The sequence below is a fragment of the Somniosus microcephalus genome, chromosome 9, assembly GCF_052327205.1.
Source record: "Somniosus microcephalus isolate GS21.2 chromosome 9, FLI_Smic_1.0, whole genome shotgun sequence".
NCBI lineage: Eukaryota > Metazoa > Chordata > Chondrichthyes > Squaliformes > Somniosidae > Somniosus > Somniosus microcephalus.
In genome coordinates this window covers 25,126,275-25,151,766 of record NC_140995.1, presented here as the reverse complement: position 1 = coordinate 25,151,766, position 25,492 = coordinate 25,126,275, and the positions used below count along the sequence as shown (strand labels likewise).

The 25,492-nt window shown below is 43.3% G+C and overlaps 1 protein-coding gene across 1 annotated transcript in view; it reads left to right on the top strand.

The window, feature by feature from the left end:
* Window positions 1-24,308, top strand: part of mcph1 (microcephalin 1) — a 378,761-nt gene extending 354,453 nt beyond the window's left edge. The window contains exon 15 of the mRNA XM_085996458.1: window positions 23,943-24,308. Within this exon, the coding sequence (XP_085852584.1) occupies window positions 23,943-23,995 (53 nt within the window). The 3' untranslated portion in view covers window positions 23,996-24,308. The remainder of the gene's footprint in view (window positions 1-23,942) is intronic.
* Window positions 24,309-25,492: the final 1,184 nt, after the last annotated feature.

Here is a 25,492-nt window from a genome sequence, read left to right as displayed (position 1 = left end):
GTGACTACACTCCAAAAGTACTTCATTTGCTATAAAGCACTTTGAAATTCAGGAGTCAGTTCAGATAACTTTTTTTACTTTTTGTTGCTTTTTTTCTCCATTCCTGGCTCTGCAAACGTCTAGCTGAAGCTGTTGCTTAGCTACAGAGACACTTGCAAGCTGCGCCGACTGTTTTGAAGCTGTTGCTAAGCAACAGGGTTTGTTGCTAGATACGGAGCTCAGAAGCTCCGTATGTTTTAACATTAGCGCTGGTTTCCTCCGGCAGTGTTGATCGACCGGCACCAGCTCAGTCCCGTCAGTGCCGGATACCAGAAAGTTTCCTGTACATAAATGCGAGTTTTTTTTTCTTTTTTTTACTTCTCCCCCCTCCTCCTATTTTGCAGAAGTGGAACATGGAAAGTGCTGTGATTCATTCAAGTGGATGAATGCAGTCCAGTCCAGCCAACAAAAAGGAATGAACCCATGGAGAAATTGTCTAGGGAAGAAACTGCAGAGAAGTCTATAACCGAGAGAGCTAAAAAAAGACTAAAGGGAGGTAGCAGTCAGAAGGCTGGAATTAATTGTGGAGGAGGCAACCACACAGCTGTGGGATATGAGAAAGTATTTCATCAACCTATGCTGGGAAGAATGCTTGTGAGTTTATGTTTCACAAGTTGATTTTTTTTTCCCCGTATCCCACTGTTCCCAAGTATTTTCCTTGTATTATTTTTTTATTTTTGCTTTCCCTCTCAGTAAAGTGCTAACTCCTGCAGGGGTTTGCTTCCATAGGCATTGATACTCTGCCCAAGTGGCCTTTCTTTATCTGTGAGTCTAGACTGGAAGTATTGGCAGCTACTCGGTAGTAGAGGGAACCATAGCCAAGGCCAATTGTGTCCTCCACTGACATCCACGTACATGCACTGTTACCTTACTGTATGATTCAAATGTTAAATATGTAAATTAATAACTTAAGCAATTGACCCAGGTCAGTAGAGGTTTTATGACATCATCAGCCTTCCTTGTGGATTCTGAAAGTAAGCTAACATGAACGATGCTGGTATCTCAGATGTGTCACACACATTAGGTATTATTGGTGGAAAATTGAGATGGCAGGCAGATGAAAAAGAAACATCTGTTAATTGAAGAGCGCAGTGCCAGTAGGACTTCAGCGCCAAAATCTAAATCTGTGCAGTTCTTTTCACATTTTGTTACATTCTGGTTGATACATGGTTGCACAAATAACATTTAAAAACAAAAACTTCTGTTCGAGAAATGGTGAAATTTGGGCACATCTCCATCACCCAAAGAAGGAAAGATGAGACAGTGCCTTCAAAACCTGAGTGTCTTAACTTTCAATTCTGACCCCAGTAACTTTGCTTGTTTGGTGATAAAAAGAAGCTTGGATTAACCTCCGGCTAATGCTGCATGGCAGCTCTGTGATTCCCATTTGTGTACGCTGTTAGCTGCCATGGTTATATACTCACCATAGTACAAGAACCACTATTTGAGATTTTTGACTATTTGGCCACAGATGGGCTTCAGTGTTACTTATATTAAAATTATATTAAGTCAAATTTAGCTTAAAAAGGTTTAAAATCCCGATAGCAGCCAAGTGCAGGGGATGTGGATTAGATCTAGATGAACCAGCTCATGTAGTGGTGCCTCCCTAAACCTGAGACAATGGAAGTTGAGGGTTTCGACCCGAAACATTGACTCTGTTTCTCTCTCCACGGATGTTGCCTGGCCTGCTGAGTTTTTCCAGCGTTTTCTGTTGTTACAATGGAAGTTAATTTAGATACTCCAGTGAATGTCTATACCCATTCCATTATGAAAGCTTATTCACTGAGAACAGCAGGACATGGTAGCTGATTTGATGGGCAGCTCAGCTGACCAATCCCCAGACATCAGAAGTTGGAAGAGGGTCAGAGGTCAAGCCCCTAGGGGCAAGTCCAGCAAGCTAACAACAACAACAACAACTTGTATTTATATAGCGCCTTTAACGTAGTAAAACGTCCCAAGGCGCTGCACAGGAGTATTTTAAGACAACAAATTTGACACCAATGCACATAAGGATAAATTAGGGCAGGTAGGTTTTAAGGAGCATCTTAAAGGAAGAAAGGTAGCGAGGCGGGGAGGTTTAGGGAGGGAATTCCAGAGGTTAAGGCCTAGGCAACAGAAGGCATGACCACCAAAGGTTGAGCAATTCTAATCAGGGATGCTCAAGAGGGCAGAATTAGAGGAGCGCAGATATCTCTGGGGGTTGTGGGGCTGAAGGAGATTACAGAGATAGGAAGGGGCGAGGCCATGGAGGGATTTGAAAACAAGGTTGAGAATTTTGAAATCGAGGCACTGCTTAACCGAGAGCCAATGTAGGTCAGTGAGCGCAGGGGTGATGGGCGAACGGGACTTGGTGCGGGTTAGGACACGGGCAGCTGAGTTTTGGATTACCTCAAGTTTACATAGGGTGGACTGTGGGAGGCCAGCCAGGAGTGCGTTGGAATAGTCAAGCTGACCAATCCCCAGACAGCAGAAGTTGGGAGAGGGTCAGAGGTCAAGCCCCTAGGTTCGAGTCCAGCCAGCTAACATAAAGACGATGATTCTGGAAGACCTGGCAAGGGAGGAGGTTCAAGGGGGTAAGAGTGCTCTCCTTCAGGAAATGCTGATCAAGTTCAGAGGAATTACTGGTCAGAAGAGTTGTATTTAACCCTCTAATAGGATTTTGTGTGGTGCATTGTATTATTTTCTGTGTCACGAAGAGTGCTACAAAATAAGCGGTAATTCGCTATAAATCGTTACTCTGTTCACTTATGGTTTGTGAAATACGTCTGTTGATTTATATTTCGCCTCATCTCACCAGAGCGTTAAACAGCCCATCTGTCAGGAAATTGGAGATGGGCATGTGGTGGTACGTGTGAGATTACAGTATCCAGTTCAGAATGCAAAGGGTTTTTATAATTGCGGCCCCCAAGTCACATTCTCATAAGACTAGATGTTGGACGGTAAGGTAAACTGCTGATTAAGGGATGCAGGATCCGCTTACAGGAGCGACCAGTGACAATGAACAGGAGACAACATCTAGTTCAGACTTGGAAATATGGAACAGAAATTCATTCATCCAGCATCACAGCAATGTACAATTTATATTGCCATGTGCATCTTATAAGATCATTTTTAGAAATAGTAAAAGCCCAACCATCCTGGCTCTTTTTCATCTTTTATATAATGCCGGATAGTTCCTATATGATATCGATATGTATGATGCATGTAACTAATGCCTTCTTTTGTGTGACCTGTATTGTTGCCATTCTTGTAAGCAACTTTTTTTTTATTAATTATTATTACGGCTGAGTTAACATTTCACAGACGTGCTGAAAATGTTACATTGAGAAATAAGGCTGACTTTCAACATTTTCTCTCAATTTTTTGGGGAGAAATTTAATTTAACAGTGCAATACATAATCTACAGTTACATGGAGTATGTATCTATCATGAGAAACTGGGCCGAAAGATTGAATCCTTCAAGATTGATGTTGCAATTAAAAAGTGGATGACAGCACAGTTTAAAGAACAGTTTTGTGACTGCCTAAAATGTTATGAGAATTCAAAGTCCCTCTTGACCCATCCACCCACTTGTAAAGTTTTTTTGTTGTTTTCAATTTTAGAAAAATGTTTTTTTGGACAAAATCCCTACTTTGCATCTGCCTTACAAGTCATCGGCAATGACCCGGCCACAGAGTCACTCATCACAGTGAGCTGTCATTGAACAATTTTGCATTTCTTGTTTAATCTAAAAATACAAATGTAATTGCAACCAAAACATTGAAAGCAATTTGTGTTTTTGTAGGGAAAATCTCATGATTAACCTTGAAAGCGAATTTTAAATTGGGGAGGGGTGAGCCCTTAAAGGGATTTAAACATGAAGGTGATATGTTAGAAGCAATGGGGACTGGGTGCCAATATAGCTCAGCAAGAACAGTAATGATGAGTGAGCGGGGCTTGGTGTGGGAGAGGATACGAACAGTGGAGTTTTGGATGAACTGAAGTTTACAGAGCGTGGAGGATGGGATGCCGGCCAGGTAGAGTCTGGAGGTGACCAAGGCATGGATGAGAGTTTCAGCAGCAGATCGGCAAGGGTATGGAGTTTGTGGTGGGGTCCAAAGACACTGGCTTTCATCGCCACTATTTTGAACTGTAGTAAATTACGGCACGTCCAAGACTGGTTGTCAGATAAGAAGACTGACTGCATAGAGGCAGTGGAGGAATTGAGAGAGGTCATAGTCATAGAGTCATAACGGCACAGATGGAGGCCATTCAGCCCATCGAGTCCATGCCAGCTCTCTGTAGAGCAATCCAGTCAGTCCCATTCCCCCGCTCTATCCCCGTAGCCCTGCACGTTTATTTCCCCCAAGTGCCTATCCAGTCTCCCCTTGAAAACATTGAGTGTCTCCACTTCTGTTGGTAGCAAGTTCCAGGTCCTCACCACTCGCTGCGTAAAAAAGTTTTTCCTCACATCCCCCCTGTATCTCTTGCCCAAAACCTTAAATCTGTGCCCCCTAGTCCTTGTACCATCAACTAGTGGGAACAGCCTTTCCCTGTCTAGCCTATCCAAACCCGTCATAATCTTGTACACCTCTATCAAATCACCCCACAACCTCTGTGTCTTTTATACTTAATGGACCGAAGATGGGGTGCATACCAGAGGGAACAATCATTTTGGGATAGGGTATTGGTTTTACTGGGGACAAGGGCATCAAAGGTGGAGGTGACGGAGCAGTTGAGTAGATCAACAGTTACTGAAGTATTTTGACAAATAGAAGGCCAAAGGCTAAGCAGCTGGTAGTTTGAAAGTGCAGTTATAGGTAACTTAGACCATGTGAGAAGATGAGATTGAGGGGGTGGCCATGAATATGCGTAGCAGAGTTTATATGAGGGAGGGGTTTATGGAGGACAGGAGAGTAGTGGAGCAAATTGAGGTAGGGGGAAGAGACCAAGATCTGATTTGGTGATAACAGCCATACCGACACCACGGCGGTTTGGGTAGGGCAGGTAGTGGAAAGTATAGCCAGGCAGGAAAGCTTCAGTAAGGGGCAAGACCTGTGAACCATGTTTCCGTGAAAGCCATGCAGTCAATGCAATCATCCGCAATAAGGTCGTGACTGGCAAGGGCCTTGCTCGTGAGTGAACAGACATTCTGGGAAGAAATGCAGAGGGTAGTGATTGTTGATCCGCTGTCGGTATCCGAGGAGGCAGTAGGGAGTGGAGTGAGCTCGATGAGAAAGTGGGGGTTGCTGAGATTACCCCAGTGTGTGAAGGAAGGCCTGTGAGAGAGGAGGATAGGGCTTTTGAGGTTGTTGCTCATAAGGATGCGTGTGGTGAGTTTTTCAATGGGCCCTTTGGAGAATGCCAAGGGAGGCCCAATGGTCCTATTAAAAGAAAGTTGGGTTTCAGTATCCTGACATATATGCCAAGGAACCAGACGAATCCTTAATTACCTCCTTTAACTCCTTACTACGGAACCGGCTGAGGTTTTAAGTCTAGGGATAAATGATGACTGACTCGGCTCCTTAACCATCTTGTACTAACCAGTTTGGATCGAAATGATTTTAATTTACTAACCCTCAATTAGCTGGTCCTCGTTGCTGAATGAGTGAATTGACTCCTTCTTTCACTAAATACTATTTATTGGTTACAAATCACAACCTAAAGTTAAAGTTGGGCACATGAACACTTAATAGACATGCACAAATATAATCAGTTATCTAGCAGTTGAGCAGCAAATCATTAATGGATAGAGTTAATTAACAAAATACAAGTAATGGTTACACAGGCAATTCAGTATATCGCTGTAAACCAGAGCTAACACATGCTGGCCTAGAAATTCAGTGCCCTTAGCGCCGATTTTGCGGCGCTAGAGGGCCTAGCGCTGCAATTGGCGCCGGCGCCGAAATTGCCTGGGGCCCTTCCGCCGCGGTAGACCGGTAGCGCTGCGCCGGCACCGATGACGCCATCGGTGTGCGCAGCGTCCCGGTTGCCATGCCGACGGGCCCCAGCGCCGAAATTCAGTTGCGGCCGCCTCACCCGTGGCAGCCGCAACTAAGACTCTGCCAACAGAGTCTTACATGACTTTGCGCCGGCGCATTAAAGGCCCCGCGGCGGCCGGCCGCTTTCCCGCCGGCCGCCTGGCCGCAGCTCCCTCCCCGGACTTCCCCCCCCCCCCCCCCCCACCCCCCGGAACAGAAGCAAGCCCGGCACTTGTCCGAGGTGCCGGGCTCATTTTTAAAAAGATTTTCGCGGGCCGCGGCCGGGTGCAGGCAGCTCCTCCTTAAGGGAAGGAGGAGGCCTGCACTTCCCGAACCTGCCGCACCGCAGCGGGCGCCGCAGCGCCGGAATAGCGCCGATATTCAGCGCGTAGCGCCAGTTTTCAGGCGCAAATAGCTCTCAGCAGCGCCGGCAGCCGTTTGGGCGCAGAACTATTGAATTTTGGGCCCGACCAGCGCGACTTAGCTCCGGCACTAACTTCCGGCGCTAAAGCCCTGGCTGCGCCAAAACTCAATTTCTAGGCCGCTGTGTATTAACTAGAGCAGTGACCAGCGTCTGAAATTATAAAGTGGTGAGATTACTTTAAGATTAATTCCTTAGATAACAGACAGGTTAACAGCTTTGAATAGCCAATCTATCAAATAGCTCAAGTCTGTGTGTGTGATTAACAACATTCAGAGCTAACATGGCCTCATCTTCACTAGCAGCATGGTTGGGTCAATCTCTTCCATCCTTGGGACGCAGGCGTTAACTTCTGGAGTGTTGAATTTATGAACCCCTTCAGTTGCGACTGAACCCACCTTTTAAGTGAATGACAATATCTGAGCTGGCTTCCCTCTCCTCTTTATCGATTTTGGATTACTCACTGTTAAGTGACACTCTTAGCTATGTCTGTAATGGTCTTGTGTAGCCACAAGTTATCTTCTAACCTCTGACACTCTGTTCTTAAAGGTACCTTGTACAGTACATAGAATTACATAGATTTACATGAGCCTCCTCCCACCCTACTTCATCTAACCCTATCAACATATCCTTCTATTCCTTTCTCCCTGATGTGTTTATCTAGATTCCCCTTAAATGCATCGATGCTATTTGCCTCAACTACTCCTTGTGGTAGCGAGTTCCACATTCTAACCACTCTCTGGGTAAAAACATTTCTCCTAAATTCCCTATTGGATTTATTAGTGAGTATCTCATATTTACAGTCCCTAGTTCTGGCCTCCTCCACAAGTGGAAACATCTTCTCTACGTCTACCCTATCAAACCCTTTCATTATCTTAAAGACCTCGATCAGGTCACTCCTTAGCCTTCTATTTTTGAGAGAAAAGAACCTCAACCTGTTCTATTTTTCCTGACAGGTATAACCTCTCAGTTCTGGTATCATCCTTGTAAATGTTTTTGCACCTTCTCCAGTGCCTCTATATCCTTTTAAAAATATAGAGGCCAGAACTGTGCACTGTACTCCCAAGGTGTGGTCTAACCAAGGTTCTATACAAGTTTAACATAACTTCGCTGTTTTTCAATTCTATCCCTCAAGAAATGAACCCCAGTGCTTTGTTTGCCTTTTTAATGGCCTTATTAACCTGTGTTGCTACTTTTAATGATTTGTGTATCTGTACACAATTCCTTTGCTCCTCTGCCCCATTTAGACTTATTTCCCAAGCAATATGTGGCCTTATTCTTCCTACCAAAATGTACCACCTCACACTTATCGAATCATAGAAACTTACAGCACAGAAGGAGGCCATTTGGCCCATCGTGCCTGTGCTGGCTCTTTGAAAGAGCAGTCGTGCTTAGTCCCACACCCCCGCGTTTTGTCCGTAACCCTCATCCTCAAGTACCTGTCCAACTCCCTTTTAAAATTATTTCAGGAATCAGCTTCCACCACCTTCTCAGATAGAGCGTTCCAGATCCCGACAAAACTCTCTGAATGAACAAAATTCTCCTCATCTCCCCGCTAGACCTTTTGCCAATGATTTTAAATCTATGACCTCCAGTTATTGTCCCACTTGCCAGAGGGAATGATTTTTTTTGTATCTACTCTATCAAAACCTCTCATCATCTTGTACACCTCTTAACCTTCTCTGTTCCAAGGAGAACAGTCCTAATTTTTCTAACCTCTCCTCATAACTGAAGTCCTTCATCCCTAGTAACATCCTGGTAAACCTTATCTGTACCCTTTCTAAGACCTCTTTCCTGAAGTGTGGGGCCCAAAATTGTCCACAATCCTCCAGCTGAGACCTAACCAGTGATTTATAAAGTTCTAGCACGATCTCTGCTTTTATATTCTATTCCTCTATATATAAACTCAAGTAACCCAGATGCTTTTATAACCAACTTATCAACTTTCACTGCCACCTTTAATAATTTGTGTATATAGACACCAAGGTCTCTCTGCTCATCCACACTTTTCAAAATTGTGCCATTTATTGTGTACTGTCTTTCCATATTAGTCCTCCTAAAGTGCATCACTTCACACTTGTCCACATTGAACTCTTCCTTCCCATTTCTGTCTATGCCATCCTGAAACTTAAAACTATCCTCATCACTATCTACTACTTTGCCAAGTGTCGTATCATCTGCAAACTTTATAATGCTGCTCCCTACATCTGAGTCTAGGTCGTTTATAAAATTTGGAAACCGTAATGGACCCAAAACTGATCCTTGGAGAACATCACTGTAAACCACCTCCCAGTCTGAAAAGCATCCATCCACCACCACACTTTGCTTCCTGTCACTGAGCCAATTTTGTATCCATACCGCCACTCTCCCCTTACTTCCATGGGCTTCCATCTTCTTAATAAGCCTCCTGTAGGATGCATTCCATCTGGACTAGCTGACTTAGCAACTTTCAGTAATGCTAATCTATTTAGTACGTCTTCTCTATCTATTACCATCCAGTCCATAACTTCCCTCTCCTCTTTAGTGTAAACTTCACATCATCTGCTTCCTTTGTGAAGACAGATGCAAAGTGCTCATTTAATACAAAAAGAAAATACAGCAGATGCGTGACATCGGCTGTCACCATTTCTCTGCTCCCCTCACTCACTCCAACCTACCTCCCTCTGAACCTGCAGCACTCCATTCTCTCAGATCCAACCCCAACATTGTCATTAAACCCGCTGACAAGGGTGGTGCTGTTGTTGATTGGTGAACCGACCTCTACCTAGCGGAAGCTGAACGCCAACTCTCCGACACCTCCTCCTACCTCCGCCTGGACCATGACCCCACCACCGAACATCAAGCCACCGTTTCCAAGACTGTCACTGACCTCATCTCCTCTGGAGATCTTCCCCCCACGGCCGCCAACTTCATGGTTCCCCAACCCCGCACAGCCCGCTTCTACCTCCTTCCCAAGATCCACAAACAGGACTGCCCTGGTAGACCCATCGTTTCAGCCTGTTCTTGCCCCACGGAACTTATCTCTTCCTATCTCGACTCTATTTTTTCTCCCCTTGTCCAGTCTCTTCCCACCTACATCCGCGACTCTTCCGACGCCCTCCACCACTTTAACAGTTTCCTGGCCCAATCCGCCTCCTTTTCACTGGACGTACAATCCCTCTACACCTCCATCCCCCACCAGGACGGCCTGAGGGCACTCCGCTTCTTCCTTGAACAGAGGCCCAACCAGTCCCCATCCACCACCACCCTCCTCCGCCTGGCTGAACTTGTTCTCACATTTAACAACTTCCCCTTTGACTCCACTCACTGCCTCCAAATCAAAGGTGTTGCTATGGGAACCCGCATGGGTCCTAACTATGCCTGCCTTTTCGTGGGATATGTGGAACATTCTTTGTTCCAGTCCTACTCAGGTCCCCTCCCTCACCTCTTTTTCCGGTACATTGATGACTGTATCAGTGCCGTTTCCTGCTCTCGCCCTGAACTAGATAATTTCATTCACTTTGCTTCCAATTTCCAACCTTCCCTCCCCTTCACATGGTCTATCTCCGACTCTTCCCTTCCTTGACTTCTCCGTCTCCATCTCTGGGGATAGGCTATTGACAAACATTCACTATAAGCCCACTGACTCCCACAGCTACCTGGACTACACTTCCTCCCACTCCGCCTCCTGTAAGGACTCTATTCCATTCTCCCAGTTTCTCCGTCTCCGCCGCATCTGCTCTGACGATGCCACCTTCCATACCAGTGCTTCTGACATGTCTTCCTTTTTCCTCAACCGAGGATTCCCCTCTACAGTGGTTGACACGGCCCTTGACCGTGTCTGTTCTATCTCCCGCACTTCTGCCCTCACCCCTGCCCCTCCCTCTCGGAACCACGACAGAGTTCCCCTTGTCCTCACCTTTCACCCCACCAGCCTCCACATTCAACGGATCACCCTCTGCCATTTCCACCACCTCCAGCGTGATCCCACCACCAAATGCATCTTCCCCTCACCTCCATTTTCAGCATTCCATAGGGCCCGCTCCCTCCGCGACACCATTGTCCACTCCGCTATCACCCCTAACACTCCTTCCCCTTCGCCCGGCACCTTCCCGTGCAAGCGCAGGAGATACAACACATGCCCTTATACCTCCCCCCTTCCCATTGTCCAGGGCCCCAAACACCCCTTCCAGATGAAACAGCGATTTACTTGTACTTCTCGCAATTTAGTATACTGTATTTGCTGCTCACGATGTGGTCTCCTCTACATTGGAGAGACCAAACGCAGATTGGGTGACCGCTTTGCGGAACACCTTCGTTCAGTCCGTAAGGGTGACCCTGAGCTTCCGGCCGCCTATCATTTTAGTTCACCGCTCCACTCCCACTCAGACTTCACCGTCCTCGGCCTCATGCATTGTTCCACGGAAGCTCAGCGTAAGCTCGAGGAACAGCACCTCATCTTTCGATTAGGCACTTTACAGCCTTCCGGACTCAACATAGAGTTCAACAATTTCAGATCATAACCTCGGCCCCTATTATATATATATTCCACACTTTTTGTCTGTCTTTTTTTCTTCTCCTCCACATGGCAGCTGTCCTTCATTCTGCCAGCACAATTTACACTTCATCTAGAGCCATCCTTTGTTTCTTAACCTGTCCCATTACCATCTCCTCTCGCCTTGAATATCTCTTAATGTCTCTTAATCTCTCCCGCCTTCCATCCTATCACAGACCTTCCTTTTTGTTCTTTATCACCTCCCCCCTTTCCCAGCCTCTTCACTTGCTTAAAAATCTGTTCCATTTCCTGCTTTTTTCCAGTTCTGGCGAAAGGTCATCGACCTGAAACGTTAACTCTGTTTCTCTCTTCACAGATGCTGCCTGACCTGCTGAGTTTCTCTAGCATTTTCTGTTTTTATTGCTCATTTAATACTTCAGCCATGTCCTCTGCCTCTGCATGAAGATTTCCCTTTGGGTCCTTAATAGGCCCAACTTTTTCCCTAGCTAACAGCTTACACTTTATATGTTTATAAAATGTTTTAGGGTTCAATTTAATGTTGCCTGCTAATCTTTTCTCATAACCTCTCTTTGCATCCCGTATTAACTTTTTCAATTCCCTCTTGTACTTTCCATAATCTTCCTGGTTATTAACTGAATCTTGCTGCTGACATTTGTCATAAGCCTCCTTTCTCTGTTTTATTTTAATTTTAATTTGCTTCGTCATTCAGGGCGCATTAACTTTGGATGTTCTACCTTTTCCCTTCAATGGAATAGGCCTAGTTTGTACCTGAATGCCCTTCATTGCTCTGTCACTGCTTTACCCTGCAATCACATTTTCCAATCAACCTGTGCTAGGTCCCTTCTTAAATAACTGACATTAGCCCGTCCCCAGTTGAGCATTTTTACCTTGATATTTTTTGGTCTCTTTCCATAATTACTTTAACCCGAATTATGTTGTGGTCATTGTTAGCTAGATGATCTCCTACTGGAACACGCTCCACTTGCCCTACTTCATTTCCCAGAACCAGATCCAACACTGCTTCCTTCCTTGTTGGACTGGAGACATATTGATCGAAAATGTTCTCCTGCACACATCGGAAATTCCTTTCCTTCTCTATCCTTAGCACTATGTTTTTCCCAGTCTATATTAGGGTAATTAAAGTCTCCTAATATTACTACTCTATTTTTGTTACACGCCTTTGAAATTTGCTGACAAATTTGCTCATCTATCTGTTTGGAGCTCCGTAAAAATCTTCCAACAATGTAACAGCTCCCTCTCTGTTCCTCAACTCAAGCTAAATAGATTCAGTCCTAGAACCATCTAGTATATCCTTTCTATTCAGAACTGTAACATCATCCATATTCAATACTGTCATACCCCCTCCTCTTTATCCTTCTCTATCATTCCTGAATACTTGGTAACCAGGAATATTAAGAGCCCATTCCCGGTCTTGTTTGAGCCATGTCTCTGTTAATGCAACGATGTCATAATCCCACGTGGCAACTTGTGACTGCAGCTCACCAACCTTATTAGTTACACTACGAACATTGAGTTACATACAATTTAATACCTCTGTCACTTTTGCTATTTTCCCCATTTGGGATATTTCTAATTTTACTGCTGTCTATACCTCTGTTCTCTGATCTCATTTCTGCTCCTTTCTGCTATTTTCTGGTTCCCCTCCCCCTGTTAAGTTAGTTTAAACCCTCCCCAACAGTACTACTTAACCGCTCAGCGAGAACATTGATCCCGGCTTTGTTCAGCTGCAACCCTTGTGCACATCTTGTACAGGTGCTCCTTCCCCCAGAACCAGTGCCAACATCCCAAGAATCTGTAACCCTCCCTCCTGCACCACTTCTCCAGCCACAGCCACGCATTTACCTGCACTATCTTCCTATTTCTGAACTCACTAGCACGTGGCACTGGGAGTAATCCTGAGATTACTACCTTTTGAGGTCCTGTTTTTAATCTTTTTCCTAACTCCTGAAACTCTGCCTATGTCATTGGTTCCAACATGGACCAGGACTTCTGGCTGTTCCCCTTCCCTTCGCAGAATGTCCTGCACCCACTCGGTGATATCCTTTACCCTGGCACCAGGGAGGCAACATACCATTCAGGAATCATGTTTGGGGTTACAGAAATGCCTGTCTATGCCCCTAACTATCGAGTCCCCTATGACTACTGCATTTCTACTCTTTTTCCCCTGTAGCAGTCAAATCTCCCATGGTGTTTGATTCTTACTGCATTCCTCCAAGAAGTCGTCACCCTCCCTGGTATTCAAAACTGAAAACCGATTATATTGAAATTTGTTTGCAAATTACACGCCCATTCTGCAAATTTATTAATGTCGTCTTGTATTTTGTCGCAGTCTTCCTCAGTGTTAACGATACCCCCAATTTGGTATCAGCTACAAATTTTGAAATTGTACTTGTGAACAACAGTGCTCACCCGCTAGGTAAAAGTTCTTACAAAAAAAGAAGAGCGGAAATAATAGTATTCTTCCGATCAACACAGAAAATACGTCTACCTAAGACCTATCTGTCAGAAGGGCGCTCACCTTTTTGTGTCATTCATCCCCAGCAAGTCAGTACTGAAGCATTGATCTCCAGATGGGTCGACTCCACTTTTCCAGCCAACCCCCACCCTTCTCTTCCGCCCACCCCCCCCCCCCCCCCCCCCCCCGCCACCTCACAGGTCAAAGAAGCCCACACAAATATGAGTTCACGACCTGTTCACGACTCACTAAGTGCTTCTTTCCTGGACTTGAGCCAGGGATAATGACTTCACGACTTAATCACTTAAAAACCTGTATTAACTATTATTTCCCAGCACTCGGTTCAGCAGCTTAACTCCATGTTGTATGGACATCCACAGATAGATTTCGAAGGCAATCGTTCGGGCACTTTTACAGGACACTGTTCCTGCTTAAGCAAGGGGGAAATCCAGCCTGGGATAGTGGCTGTAGAGTAGGAAGGCAGTGATGGGGTGGGATAGAGTTTGGGGGACAAAGTACCCAAGAGGAAAGGATTGAAAGGTAGCATGACTGGGTGACAGGAAGAGCAGGCAACAGGAGAGAAGGGCCCGAGAGAAGCTAAGAGGGAAAAAAAAGGGAGATAGAATAATGGGCTTGAATCTTCATAACTAAAACCTCTCAACCTTGGTATCATCTTAGTGAATCTTTTCTGCACCCTCCACATGGCTTTGACATATTGCTAAAAGCAAGGCAACCAAATCTGGGCTGCTAGCTGCAGCCTAACAAATTATTTTTATAGGTTCACTATTACCTGTTTTGCTTTTGTATTCTATACCCATATTTATAAAACCTACAATCACATTGATGCGCTATCAATTACTCATAAAAGACGGAGAGTTAGGAGAGTAACTAAAGGCTTTTATTAACAAAGAACAGAGCATGCCTCTCATGGTTGACTGGGTTCCAAGAAGGCAGGGGGCTGCAGGTCAATCACCTTTATACCTGGGCCTGTGGGTGGAGCCAGCCGAGACATGTTGAGGCATGCATAGGTACAACAGTGTGTAACAACAACAACAACAACAGTGGTTTACCACACACATATGCTTTTTTTTTTTAACAGCTTTATTAACTCATTTGCCCACTTTTAAAGATTTGTATAATGAACCCCTTAGTCTCCTGATACTCTACTCCTTTTAAAGTGTTACTACTTAGTATATATGTTCTGTCTTTAGTAACCCTCCCACAGGGGAGTTCTCCCTGTGTCCTGGCCAAGGTTTACTCCTCAACCAACGTCACTAAAAAAAAATAGATTACCTGGTCATTTATTTCATACCAGTTTGTGGAATCTTGTTGTGTGCCATGTGGGAGTTGGTGGAGCCCCATCAGGTCCTGAGCAACCACACCTGCAGTAAGTGTCTGCAACTCGAGGTACTTCGGTTCAGAGTTGTTGAGCTGGAATCCAAGCTGCAGACATTGCGATGCATCAGGGAGGGGGAGAATTATCTGGACACTTTGTTCCAGGAGGCAGTCACATCCCTTAGGCTAGGAAGTAGTTTAGATTTGGTCAGGGACAGGAGGGCGTGACTGTGAGTCAGGCAGGTATGGGGACCCAAGATGCAGTGATGGAGGAGCCTCAGCCTTTGACCTTGTCCAACAGGTACGAGGAACTTGCTACCTGTATAGATGAGAACAAAGACTGCAGTGAATAAGGTCAAATCAGGGAAAAATTGTAAAAAAGTTAAAATTAAAGGCACTTTATCAGAATGCATGAAGTGTTCATAACTAGATAGGCGAATTAATGACACAAATAGGGGGGTTTGATCTAATAGCCATTACAGAGACGTGGTTGCATGGTGACCACGGTTAGGAACTAAATATTTGAGGGGACTTGACATTTCAAAAAGATCGGCAAAATGGAAAAGGAGTGGGAGTAGCCCTGATAATAAAGGATGACACAAGGATAGTTGTGAGGAAGGATCTTGGATCAGGGTGTGGAATCAGTATGGGCAGAGATAAGAAATAACAAGGGGCAGAAAACACTGGTGGGAGTAGTTTATAGGCCTTGTAAGTGTAGCATGCTGTTGGACAGAGTACTAATCAAGAAATAAGAGGAGCTTGTAACAAAGGTATTGCAATAATCATGGGGGACTTTAATCTTCGTATAGACTGACAGATCAAATTGGCAAAAGTAGTTTGGAGGACGAGTTCATGGAATGCATTCGAGACAGTTTCCTAGAACAATATGTTGTGGAACCAAGCAGGGAACAGGCTGTTTTAGATCTTGTCACGTGTAATGAGACAGGGTTTATTAGTAATCTCATAATAAGGGATCCTCTGAGGAAGAGGGATCATAATATGATAGAATTTCACATTGAGTTTGAGAGTGACGTACTTAAGTATGAAACTAGAGTCTTAAACTTAAATAAAGCCATACATAGGTATGAAGAGCGAGTTGGCTAAGGTAGATTGGTAAATTAGATTAAAACATCTGACAGTAGAAAAGCAATGACGAACATTTAAAGAAATATTTCTTTAAAAGAGAAGCATCCCAAACTAATGGGACTAAAGGCTGACAAGTCCCCTGGACCTGATGGCCTGCATCCAAGGGTCTTAAAAGAAGTGGCTGCAGAGATAGTGGATGCATTGGTTGTAATCTTCCAAAATTCCCTAGATTCTGGAAAGGTCCCAGCAGATTGGAAAACCCCAAATGTAACGCCCCTATTCAAGAAAGGAGAGAGACAGAAAGCAGGAAATTATAGGCCAGTTAGCCTAACATCTGCCATTGGGAAAATGCTGGAATCCATTATTAAGGGAGTAGTAGCAGGACATTTTGAAAATCATAATACAGGAAACTTTGTGCTATCCGGCACCCACGGGACCGAGCTGCTGCCGTTGCCTCAAAACTGCCGTACTCTCCAGAGTTAATGTTGAGAGATACGGAGATTCTTATCTCCGCATTTGACAACAAACACTGTTGCTTAGCAACAGCTTCTAAACACTCGGGTGTGGCCTGCAAGCTCTGTAGCTGAAGCTGTTGCTATAGCTACAGACCTTGCACAGCTTGACTGTTCAAACAAAGCAAAAAAACCAAACAAAAAGAATAAAAAACGGCTGCTGACTTTTGCCGGTGGCTCCAGATTGCCGGATAGCTCACCTCCGGATAGCACAAAGTTTCCTGTACAATCAAGCAGAGTGAACATAGTTTTATGAAAGGGAAATCGTGTTTGACAAATTTATTGGAGTTCTTTGAGGATGTAACGAGCAGAGTGGATCAAGGGGAACCAGTAGATGTAGTGTATTTGGATTTCCAGAAGGCATTCGATAAGGTGTCACATAAAAGGTTACTGCACAAGATAAGAGCTCACGGTGTTGGAGGTAATATATTAGCATGGATAGAGGATTGGCAAACTAACAGAAAACAAAGTCGGGATAAATGGGTCATTTTCAGGTTGGCAAACTGTAACTAGTGGGGTGCCGCAGGGATCAGTGCTGGGGCCTCAACTACTTACAATCTATATTAATGACTTAGATGAAGGGACTGAGTGTAGTGTAGCCAAATTTGCTGACGATACAAAGATAGGTGGGAAAGCAAGTTGTGAGGAGGACACAAAGTCTGCAAAGGGATGTAGATAGGTTAAGTGAGTGGGCAAAAATTTGGCAGATGGAGTATAATGTGGGAAAATGTGAGGTTACCCACTTTGGTAGGAAGAATAGAAAAACAAATTATTATTTAAATGGAGAGAGACTACAAAATGCTGCGGTACAGAAGAATCTGGGTGTCCTCATACATGAAACACAAAAAGTTAGCATGCAGGTACAGCAAGTAATAGGAAGGCAAATGGAGTGTTGGCCTTTATTGCAAGGGGGATGGAGTATAAAAGTAGAGAAGTCTTGCTACAATTGTACAGGGTGTTGGTGAGACCACACCTGGAGTACTGTGTACAGTTTTGGTCTCCTTATTTAAGGAGGGATATACTTGCATTGGAGGCAGTTCAGAGAAGGTTCACGAGGTTGATTCCTGGGATGAAGGGGGTTGTCTTGTGAGGAACGGTTGAGCAGGTTGGGCCTATACTCATTGGAGTTTAGAAGAATGAGAGGTGATCTTATTGAAACATATAAGATTCTGAGGGGGATTGACAGGGTAGATGCTGAGAGGATGTTTCCCCTCGTGGGGGCATAGTTTCAGGATAAGGGGTCGCCCATTTAAGATGGAGATGAGGAGGAATTTCTTCTCTGAGGGTGGTGAATCTTTGAAATTCTCTACCCCAGAGAGCTGTGGAGGCGGAGTCAGTGAATATAGTCAAGACGGAGATAGACAGATATTTGAGCAACAGGGGAGTTGAGGGTTATGGGGAACAGGCAAGAAAGTGGAGCTGAGGCCAAGATCAGATCAGCCATGATCTTATTGAATGGCAGAGCAGGCTCGAGGGGCCGAATGGCCTACTCCTGCTCCTATTTCTTATGTTATTATTTTATTATTCTCAATGAATATACATTCCATTGAGAAATAAAAACCCCATGGGAAAAGTAATTCATCTGTGGCTAACTAAAGAGGTTAAGGATAGTATTAGATTAAAAGAAGAGGCTTATAATTTTGCTAAGAAGAGTAGTAAGCCTGAGGATTGGGAGAGTTGTAGCAACCAGCAAAGGATGACCAAAAATTGATAACCAGGGAGAAAATAGAATATGAGAATAACTAGCAAGAAATATAAAAACAGATTGTAAAAGCTTCTACAAGTATGTAAAAAGGAAGAGAGCAGCGAAAGTAGACATGGGTCCCTTAGTGGCTGAGACAGGAGAAATTATAATGGTGAATAAGGAAACAGCAGAGACAAACAAATATTTTGTATCTGTCTCCACAGTAGAAGACACAAAAACATACCAGAAATAGTGGGAAACCAAGGGTCTAATGAGAGTGAGGAACTTAAAGTAATTAATGTTGGTAAAGAAAAGTACTGGCGAAATTAATAGGACTAAAAGCTGACAAATCCCCTGGACCTGATGGCCTACATCCCAGGGTTCTAAAAGAGATGGCTGCAGAGATAATGGATACGTTGGTTGTGATCTTCCAAAATTCCCTAGATACTGGAATGGCCCCAGTGGATTGGAAGGTAGCAAATGTAGCATCGCTATTCAAGAAAGGAGGGAAAGGGAAAGCAGGGAACTACAGGTAAGTTAGTCTGACATCTGTTGTCGGGAAAATGCTGGAATACATTATTAAGGAAGTGGTAATAGGGCACTTAGATATGATTAGGCAAAGTCAACATGGTTTTATGATCAGGAAATCATGTTTGACAAATTTATTAGAGTTTTTTGAGGATGGAACTAGCAGGCTAGATAAAGGGGAACCAGTGGATGTACTGTAGTATACAAGGATTATCAAAAGGCATTCGATAAGGTGCCACACGGAAGGTTGTTACACAAGGTAAGGGCTCATGGGGTTGGGGTAATATATTAGCATGGATAGAGGATTGGTTAAAGGACAGAAGACAGAGAGTAGGAATAAACAGGTCATTTTCAGGTTGGCAGGCTGTTACTAGTGGGGTGCCACAAGGATCAGTGCTGGGGCCTCAGCTATTTACATGCTATATTCATGACTTAGATGAAAGGACCAAGTTTGCTGATGATACAAAGCTAGGTGGGATAGTAAGCTGCGAGGACACACAGTCTGCAAAGGGGTATAGACAGATTAAGTGAGTGGGCAAGAAGGTGGCAGATGGAGTATAATGTGGGGAAATGTGAGATTATTCACTTTGGAAGGAAGAATAGAAAAACAGAATACTGTTTAAATAGTGAGAAGCTATTAAATGTTGCTGTTTAGAGAAATTTGGGTGTCCTTGAACACGAAACACTGAAAGTTAGCATACAGGTACAGCAAACAGTTAGGAAGGCAAGTGGCATGTTGGCCTTTATTGCTAGAGGGTTGGAATATAAGAGTAAGGAAGTCTTGCTGCAATTGTACAGGGCTTTGGTGAGACCACACCTGGAGTACTGTGCACAGTTTTGGTCTCCATACCTAAGGAAGGATATACTTGCCTTAGAAGCAGTACAACAAAAGTTCACTAGATTGATTCCTGGGATGAGAGGATTGTCCTATGATGAGAGATTGAGTAGATTGGGCCTATACTCTCTGGAGTTTAGAAGAATGAGAGGTGATCTCATTGAAACATACAAGATTCTGAGGGGGATTGACAGGGTAGATGCTGAGAGGCTGTTTCCTTTGGTTGGATAGTCTAGAACTAGGGGGCATAGTCTCAGGATAAGGGGTCGGCCATTTAGGACTGAGATGAGGAAAAATGTCTTCACTCATCGGGTTGTGAATCTTCGGAATTCTCTACCCCAGAGGGCTGTGGATGCTCACTCGTTGAGTATATTCAAGGCTGGGAACATAAGAAACAGGAATAACATAAGAATAGGGAGCAGGAGTAGGCTATTCGGCACCTTCAAGTCTGCTCCGCCATTCAATCATTCAATAAGATCATGGCTGATCTTCCTCAACTCCACCTTCCTGCCCGATTCCCATATCCCTTGATTCCTTTAGTATCCAAAAATCTATTGATCTATGTCTTGAACGTGCTCAAATATAGAGATCGATAGATTATTGGACTCTAAGGGAGGTAAGGGTTATGGGGATCGGGCGGGAAAGTGGAGTTGAGGTCGAAGATCAGCCATGTTCTTATTGACTGGCAGAGCAGGCTTGAGGGACCATATGGCCTACTCCAGTTCTTATTTCTTATGTTTCCCTACGTTATAACAGTGACCCCACTTCAAAAGTACTTAATTGTGAACTTCAGGACATCCTAAGGTGGTGAAAGGTGCTAAACAAATGCAAATTCTTTCTTTCTTTAACAAGCCTCCTACACGGCACCTTTAAAAAAAATCTGTGCACGCAGCATCCACAGCATTTCCTTTATCAATATACTCCATTATTTCCTCAATGGGTTCTATTGAATTTGTCTTTTACAAATTAGAACAATTTTTAATTTCAATTTTCAGTTTATTTAAAATTTCATTTTTTTTAATTTCGCTTCAAGAGGCAAAGTTCCAGTTGTGTGACTGTAGACAATGTTGTGAATGTGTTCCTGAAATCTATATCGGGATTTGGATCAAAACTAATACAATAAATGATTGTTACTATAACAGCTACCTAGAACAACTAATATAATAACAACTACCTATTGATTTAAAAAAGAAAAGAAAAGAAAGACTTGCATTTATATAGCGCCTTTCACCACCACCGGACGTCTCAAAGCGCTTTACAGCCAATGAAGTACTTTTTGAAGTGAAGTCACTGTTGTAATGTGGGAAACGCAGCAGCCAATTTGCACACAGCAAGGTCCCACAAACAGCAAAATGAAAATGACCAGATAATCTGTTTTTGTTATGTTGGTTGAGAGATAAATATTGGCCCAGGACACCGGGGATAACTCCCCGCTCTTCTTCGAAATAGTGCCATGGGATCTTTTATGTCCACCTGAGAGAGCAGACGGAGCCTTGGTTTAACGTCTCACCCGAAAGACAGCACCTCCGGCAGTGCAGCACCCCCTCCGCACTGCACTGGAGCATCAGCCTAGCTTTTTTATGTGCTCAAGCCTCTGGAGCGGGACTTGAACCCACAACCTTCTGACTCGGAAGCGAGTGTGCTACCAACTGAGCCACAGCTGACACATTTAAAAGCAACTTAGCAATGGAATCCATAATAGATTAAAGTGAGTTGCAGAAGAGTAATTCAGTTCATTGATTCTGATTTAAGCAAGAGCCCAAATTATTTATGAATACGAACTAAGCCATTCAATTAAACTCGCATAATAGATCATCATTTATAAAATAACTTTTATTACTTGTTCTCAGTCTTATTGTGATTGATGCACAAAATGAAAGAAAGAAATACTGTACTTTTATTTATATAAGCGCCTTTCACGACCACCAGACGTCCCAAAGCACTTTGCAGCCAGTAAAGTACTTTATTTTGAAGTGTAGCCATTGTTGTAATGTAGGAAAGACCTTGTAACACAGGTGAAAGAATAACAAAGGTCATGACATAGTATCATAAAAGAAAAAACAATTTTTCCCTTGCACATACAGTAAAATATATCTTATATCAGACGTTATGGGGTGGAATTCTGTTGTGTACTTGCACCCAGAGACATGTGTAATCAGGGTACGCAGCGTAAAAGATCAAGAAATCTCGGGCACAAGCGTGTTGCACACATAATATCACTATGCCTGAATAGGACATAGGAACAGGAGGAGGCCATTCAGCCCCTCGAGCCTGCTCCGCCATTCAATGAGATCATCGCTGATCTAAAAATGGAATTTCCTTGCTGTTTTGCACTCGTCTGATGCATCTTAGATCATTATAATGGCTCCATCCCCAGGCTAAAGATCTATACATGCAAATTCCCTGCAATTATGCTGGGTAAAAACGAGAGTAGAATTAAGCCCAGAATTTTAGCACAGCAGGAAACAAAGTCATTTTTCTGGTGTTTTATTGTGATTTTTTGAGATTTTTTAATATATATATCCTCACTGCACTGTATTTTATATTTATTTGAATGCATTTTATGCCATCAGTATCAGTCACATTAAAAATGGAAAGCTTTCTCGATTACATGTTTTCAAACATGGTATGCCTACTGTACATGTACGCGGTTTGAAACTTTAATTTTCTTACTTAAGGGAAGAATATACGGTGCGAGTTTGGTATGTTCCTCAGGGAACAATTGTTTATTCTGATTTCCGATTGTTTGAGCTCATTTTTACGTACTGGCGTATACTAATGATGAAATTAGCAGGAAATTTGGGTGTAAATAGACCCAGGCAAAATGGACACACAAATGTGCATAATTTCGAGTGTTACTTCCCAATAATGCCCCCCCAGAAAATTCTACCCTTATCTATACAATCTTTTTACCTTATGACTTGCTGTGAGCAAAATGCCTGCCAGATTTGCCTACATAACAGTTACTATAATTAAAAGTAATTAATAGCACACACAGTGCTTTGAGATATTTCTGAGAGATGGGATAAGGTGCTATATTAAATGCATTGTCATTTTATGTTGTCATAGTTCAAGCTCATAGGGTTATTCTATTCTAAGGACTGGTAATTAGTTCATCAATAGTGCTTAACACAACATGATGACAGGTCAAACTCACATTTTGTCCCTGATGTGTGTCTTGTCTACACAAAGGGCGGATTCAGGGGCCAGCATATTGATGTTTGTTGTGGGATTTCTCTCTGCCCCCAAAGCAGACGGAGACGAGCGTGTACTGGTTCCAAGCGATCTTTATTCAAGCACGTGCAGGGAGAGGCCCTCGCAGACTGAGCTGAGACGGGAGACTAATTTTTACATTAGAGCAGTTGGCTTATATACAACCTTACATCTTGTTTCCTTCACATCTTCGGGACTTGGCCAATTAATTGTCCAAATCACGCACACTTAATCACATCTCCACAAAACACATCTTGTTTATCTCATTTGCACTGTTTCCACATCTGCCATTGTTCTATCCAATTTATGTACGCTTAACCTCATCTTCACAAATCACATTTTGGCGGCCCATTGTTCAATGTATGGCCTCCTTGCCGCCTTTCACTCCCCAATCATTGTGTAATATGGTTTTTCCAACTGTTTTTTCTGCCAGACTTCTCCTTTATTACATCAGCCAGCGAGTCAGTTAAGCCGCTAATCTAACTTTTAACCCCTTCAGTGTTTCAACTGAAAGCATTACATTATAGAGGGGAATCGATCTAGCTAAACAGTGGTCATCCAAACAGAAAATGCAGGCTGCAAAGGTATTGCAAAATCTTCAGCCTCGATCATTGAGCAGACCTAGCTATTTGTGGCAATTTACCTTTGGGACAGACACTGGCAAAACAATGGCATTCAAGCTGCACCTACATCCTGGATCTTACTGTGTATGGGGCCACAACAATAATGAGGTGCACTAGATGAAGGCCATGTCATCGCCACACAAGAATGTTCATACCAAAATGATGGAGTTTTGGAGTCAGTCTTGGCTAAGTGGTAGCACTGCCACCTCTGAGTCAAAAGGTCACGGGTTCAAGCCTCACGCCTCACTCCAGAGACTTGAGCACATAATCTAGGGTGACACTTCAGTACTGTACTGAGGGAGTTGGATCTTTCGGATGAAATGATAAACTGAGGCCCCGCCTGCCCCCTCAGGTGGACATAAAATATCTCGCGGCTCTATTCGAAGAAGAGCAGGAACGGTCTCCCCGTGTCCTAGCCAACATTTATCCCTCAACCAACACCTAAAACAAATGATCTGGACATTTATCTCATTGCTGTTTGTGCGACTTTGCTGTGGACAAATTGGCTGCCACATTTCCTACATTACAATAGTAACTACACTTCAGAAGAATTTTATTAACTGTGAACTGCATTGAGATGCCCTGAGGATGTAAAGGGCACTATATAAATGCAAGCTTTTCCTCGAGTTTTGATTGTCCTAAGACGGTAAGATTCATACAGATGTTGCATTTGTCTTCTCTGTGGAACAATCAATCCCACTAATTCTTTCTCCTTTTTCCCTTCCCCCACTCTAGATTGTATTACCCAACATGAACTCTGCTGCATTGACAGCTACACCCTAGAATAGAGGAAAACGCTGATGATAAAACTGCTTCAGAAGAAGAGTCTGCTTCAGTCTGTTAACATAGTCACGATCTCTTTTAGAAAAGCTGATGCATAAGAAACATAGGTCATGTTTTACAAGCGAATGACGACTTTAGGTAACTTTTTTTAACCAGGATTATACGTGACACGATAGTGTGCTGTAAAAGGCGAAAAGACCTGTAAATTGAGGTGCCATTGATCCTTTTGAATTGTTCTGTGTGTAGTATGATTTTAAAGTACTTTAAACATGTTTTATGGACTTTTATACGTGTTTTAATAAAGTTGTTATAAAAATATTCTAAGCTTCAACTTAGTCTCTTAGTTTGAAGATTGCGCTGCTAAAAATAGCCTGGAAGTTGCGGTTGGTGATATCAGCAGATGAACATTTAATGTGTTCACACAACATTGTTTTCTCTCCTGTTTAAAATAAGTTATGTTAACGCTGGTGATAAAATAGCAGAGGGAGGCATATATAAGCACCGGAAACCTTCTGCTAAAGTTTTTTTTTTAAAGTATTTTTTCATAGATTACCACAACATAAACAATGCACAGTTAAATGTTTTGGTCCAGCTAAATGGGATATATTCTCTCATATGAAGTAGTTTATACACCAGAAAATATTTAATTATATATAACAAGGAAATTACTAAATGAGGTGGCAAAAATTAAAATGTTCTAGGGGTCGGGGAGTTCCTGAGATGAAAACATCCGAAACATGATCTACAGTACACCCACGTCCAAATCTGACTGCATACCATGTAACAGTTGATTCAACTCAGTCAGCTCTACATTGGCAAAAGATTGTTGTGTAGTGAAAATAAACGAACAGCAATGACTATTCTATACAAACAAAATAAGTTTGGTATCATGAACTTTAACTATTGCATACAAATTATTGCAGAGAAAATTATGCTGAACAGAATTACCTATAACAGCTCTCTAACTCACTGTTGTACTGTGCTGTAGACAGCAATGCTCAGACTGTACAGTAATCCCTCCCCAACCGCGGGGGATACGTCCCTGAAAACCCCCGTGGTTGGTAAAACCGCGGTTGGCAAATATAAGACCCTATGAGAAAAATGGGGTTAGGGGGAACGCGGCCGCATTTACACTTGTCAGAGCCTGTGTAAGTTGCTTGTTCTTTTAATAAACACAAAGAAAATACACAATAACCTAAAATACACAATAACCTAACAAAAACAATAAATGTTCAAATAACACAATAAAAACGATCAACTGGGCGGTTTCTTAAAGAATTCTGCGATGGATGGTTGACTCATTTTTTTCTGACTATCTTTCTGGACCTGCTTGTATGGTCTCATTAAATCCTCCAAACCTCGCTTGAATTTTAAACTATGCTCCAAGAATGGGTCAATCTCCATAAAGAGGTCCGAGAGATTATTGGCAAGGAGCATTGCCTTGCTAAGGTTGGCACTTGTCGTCATCGACTTCTCCACCATATCCTCGTCCTCTGCCTCAC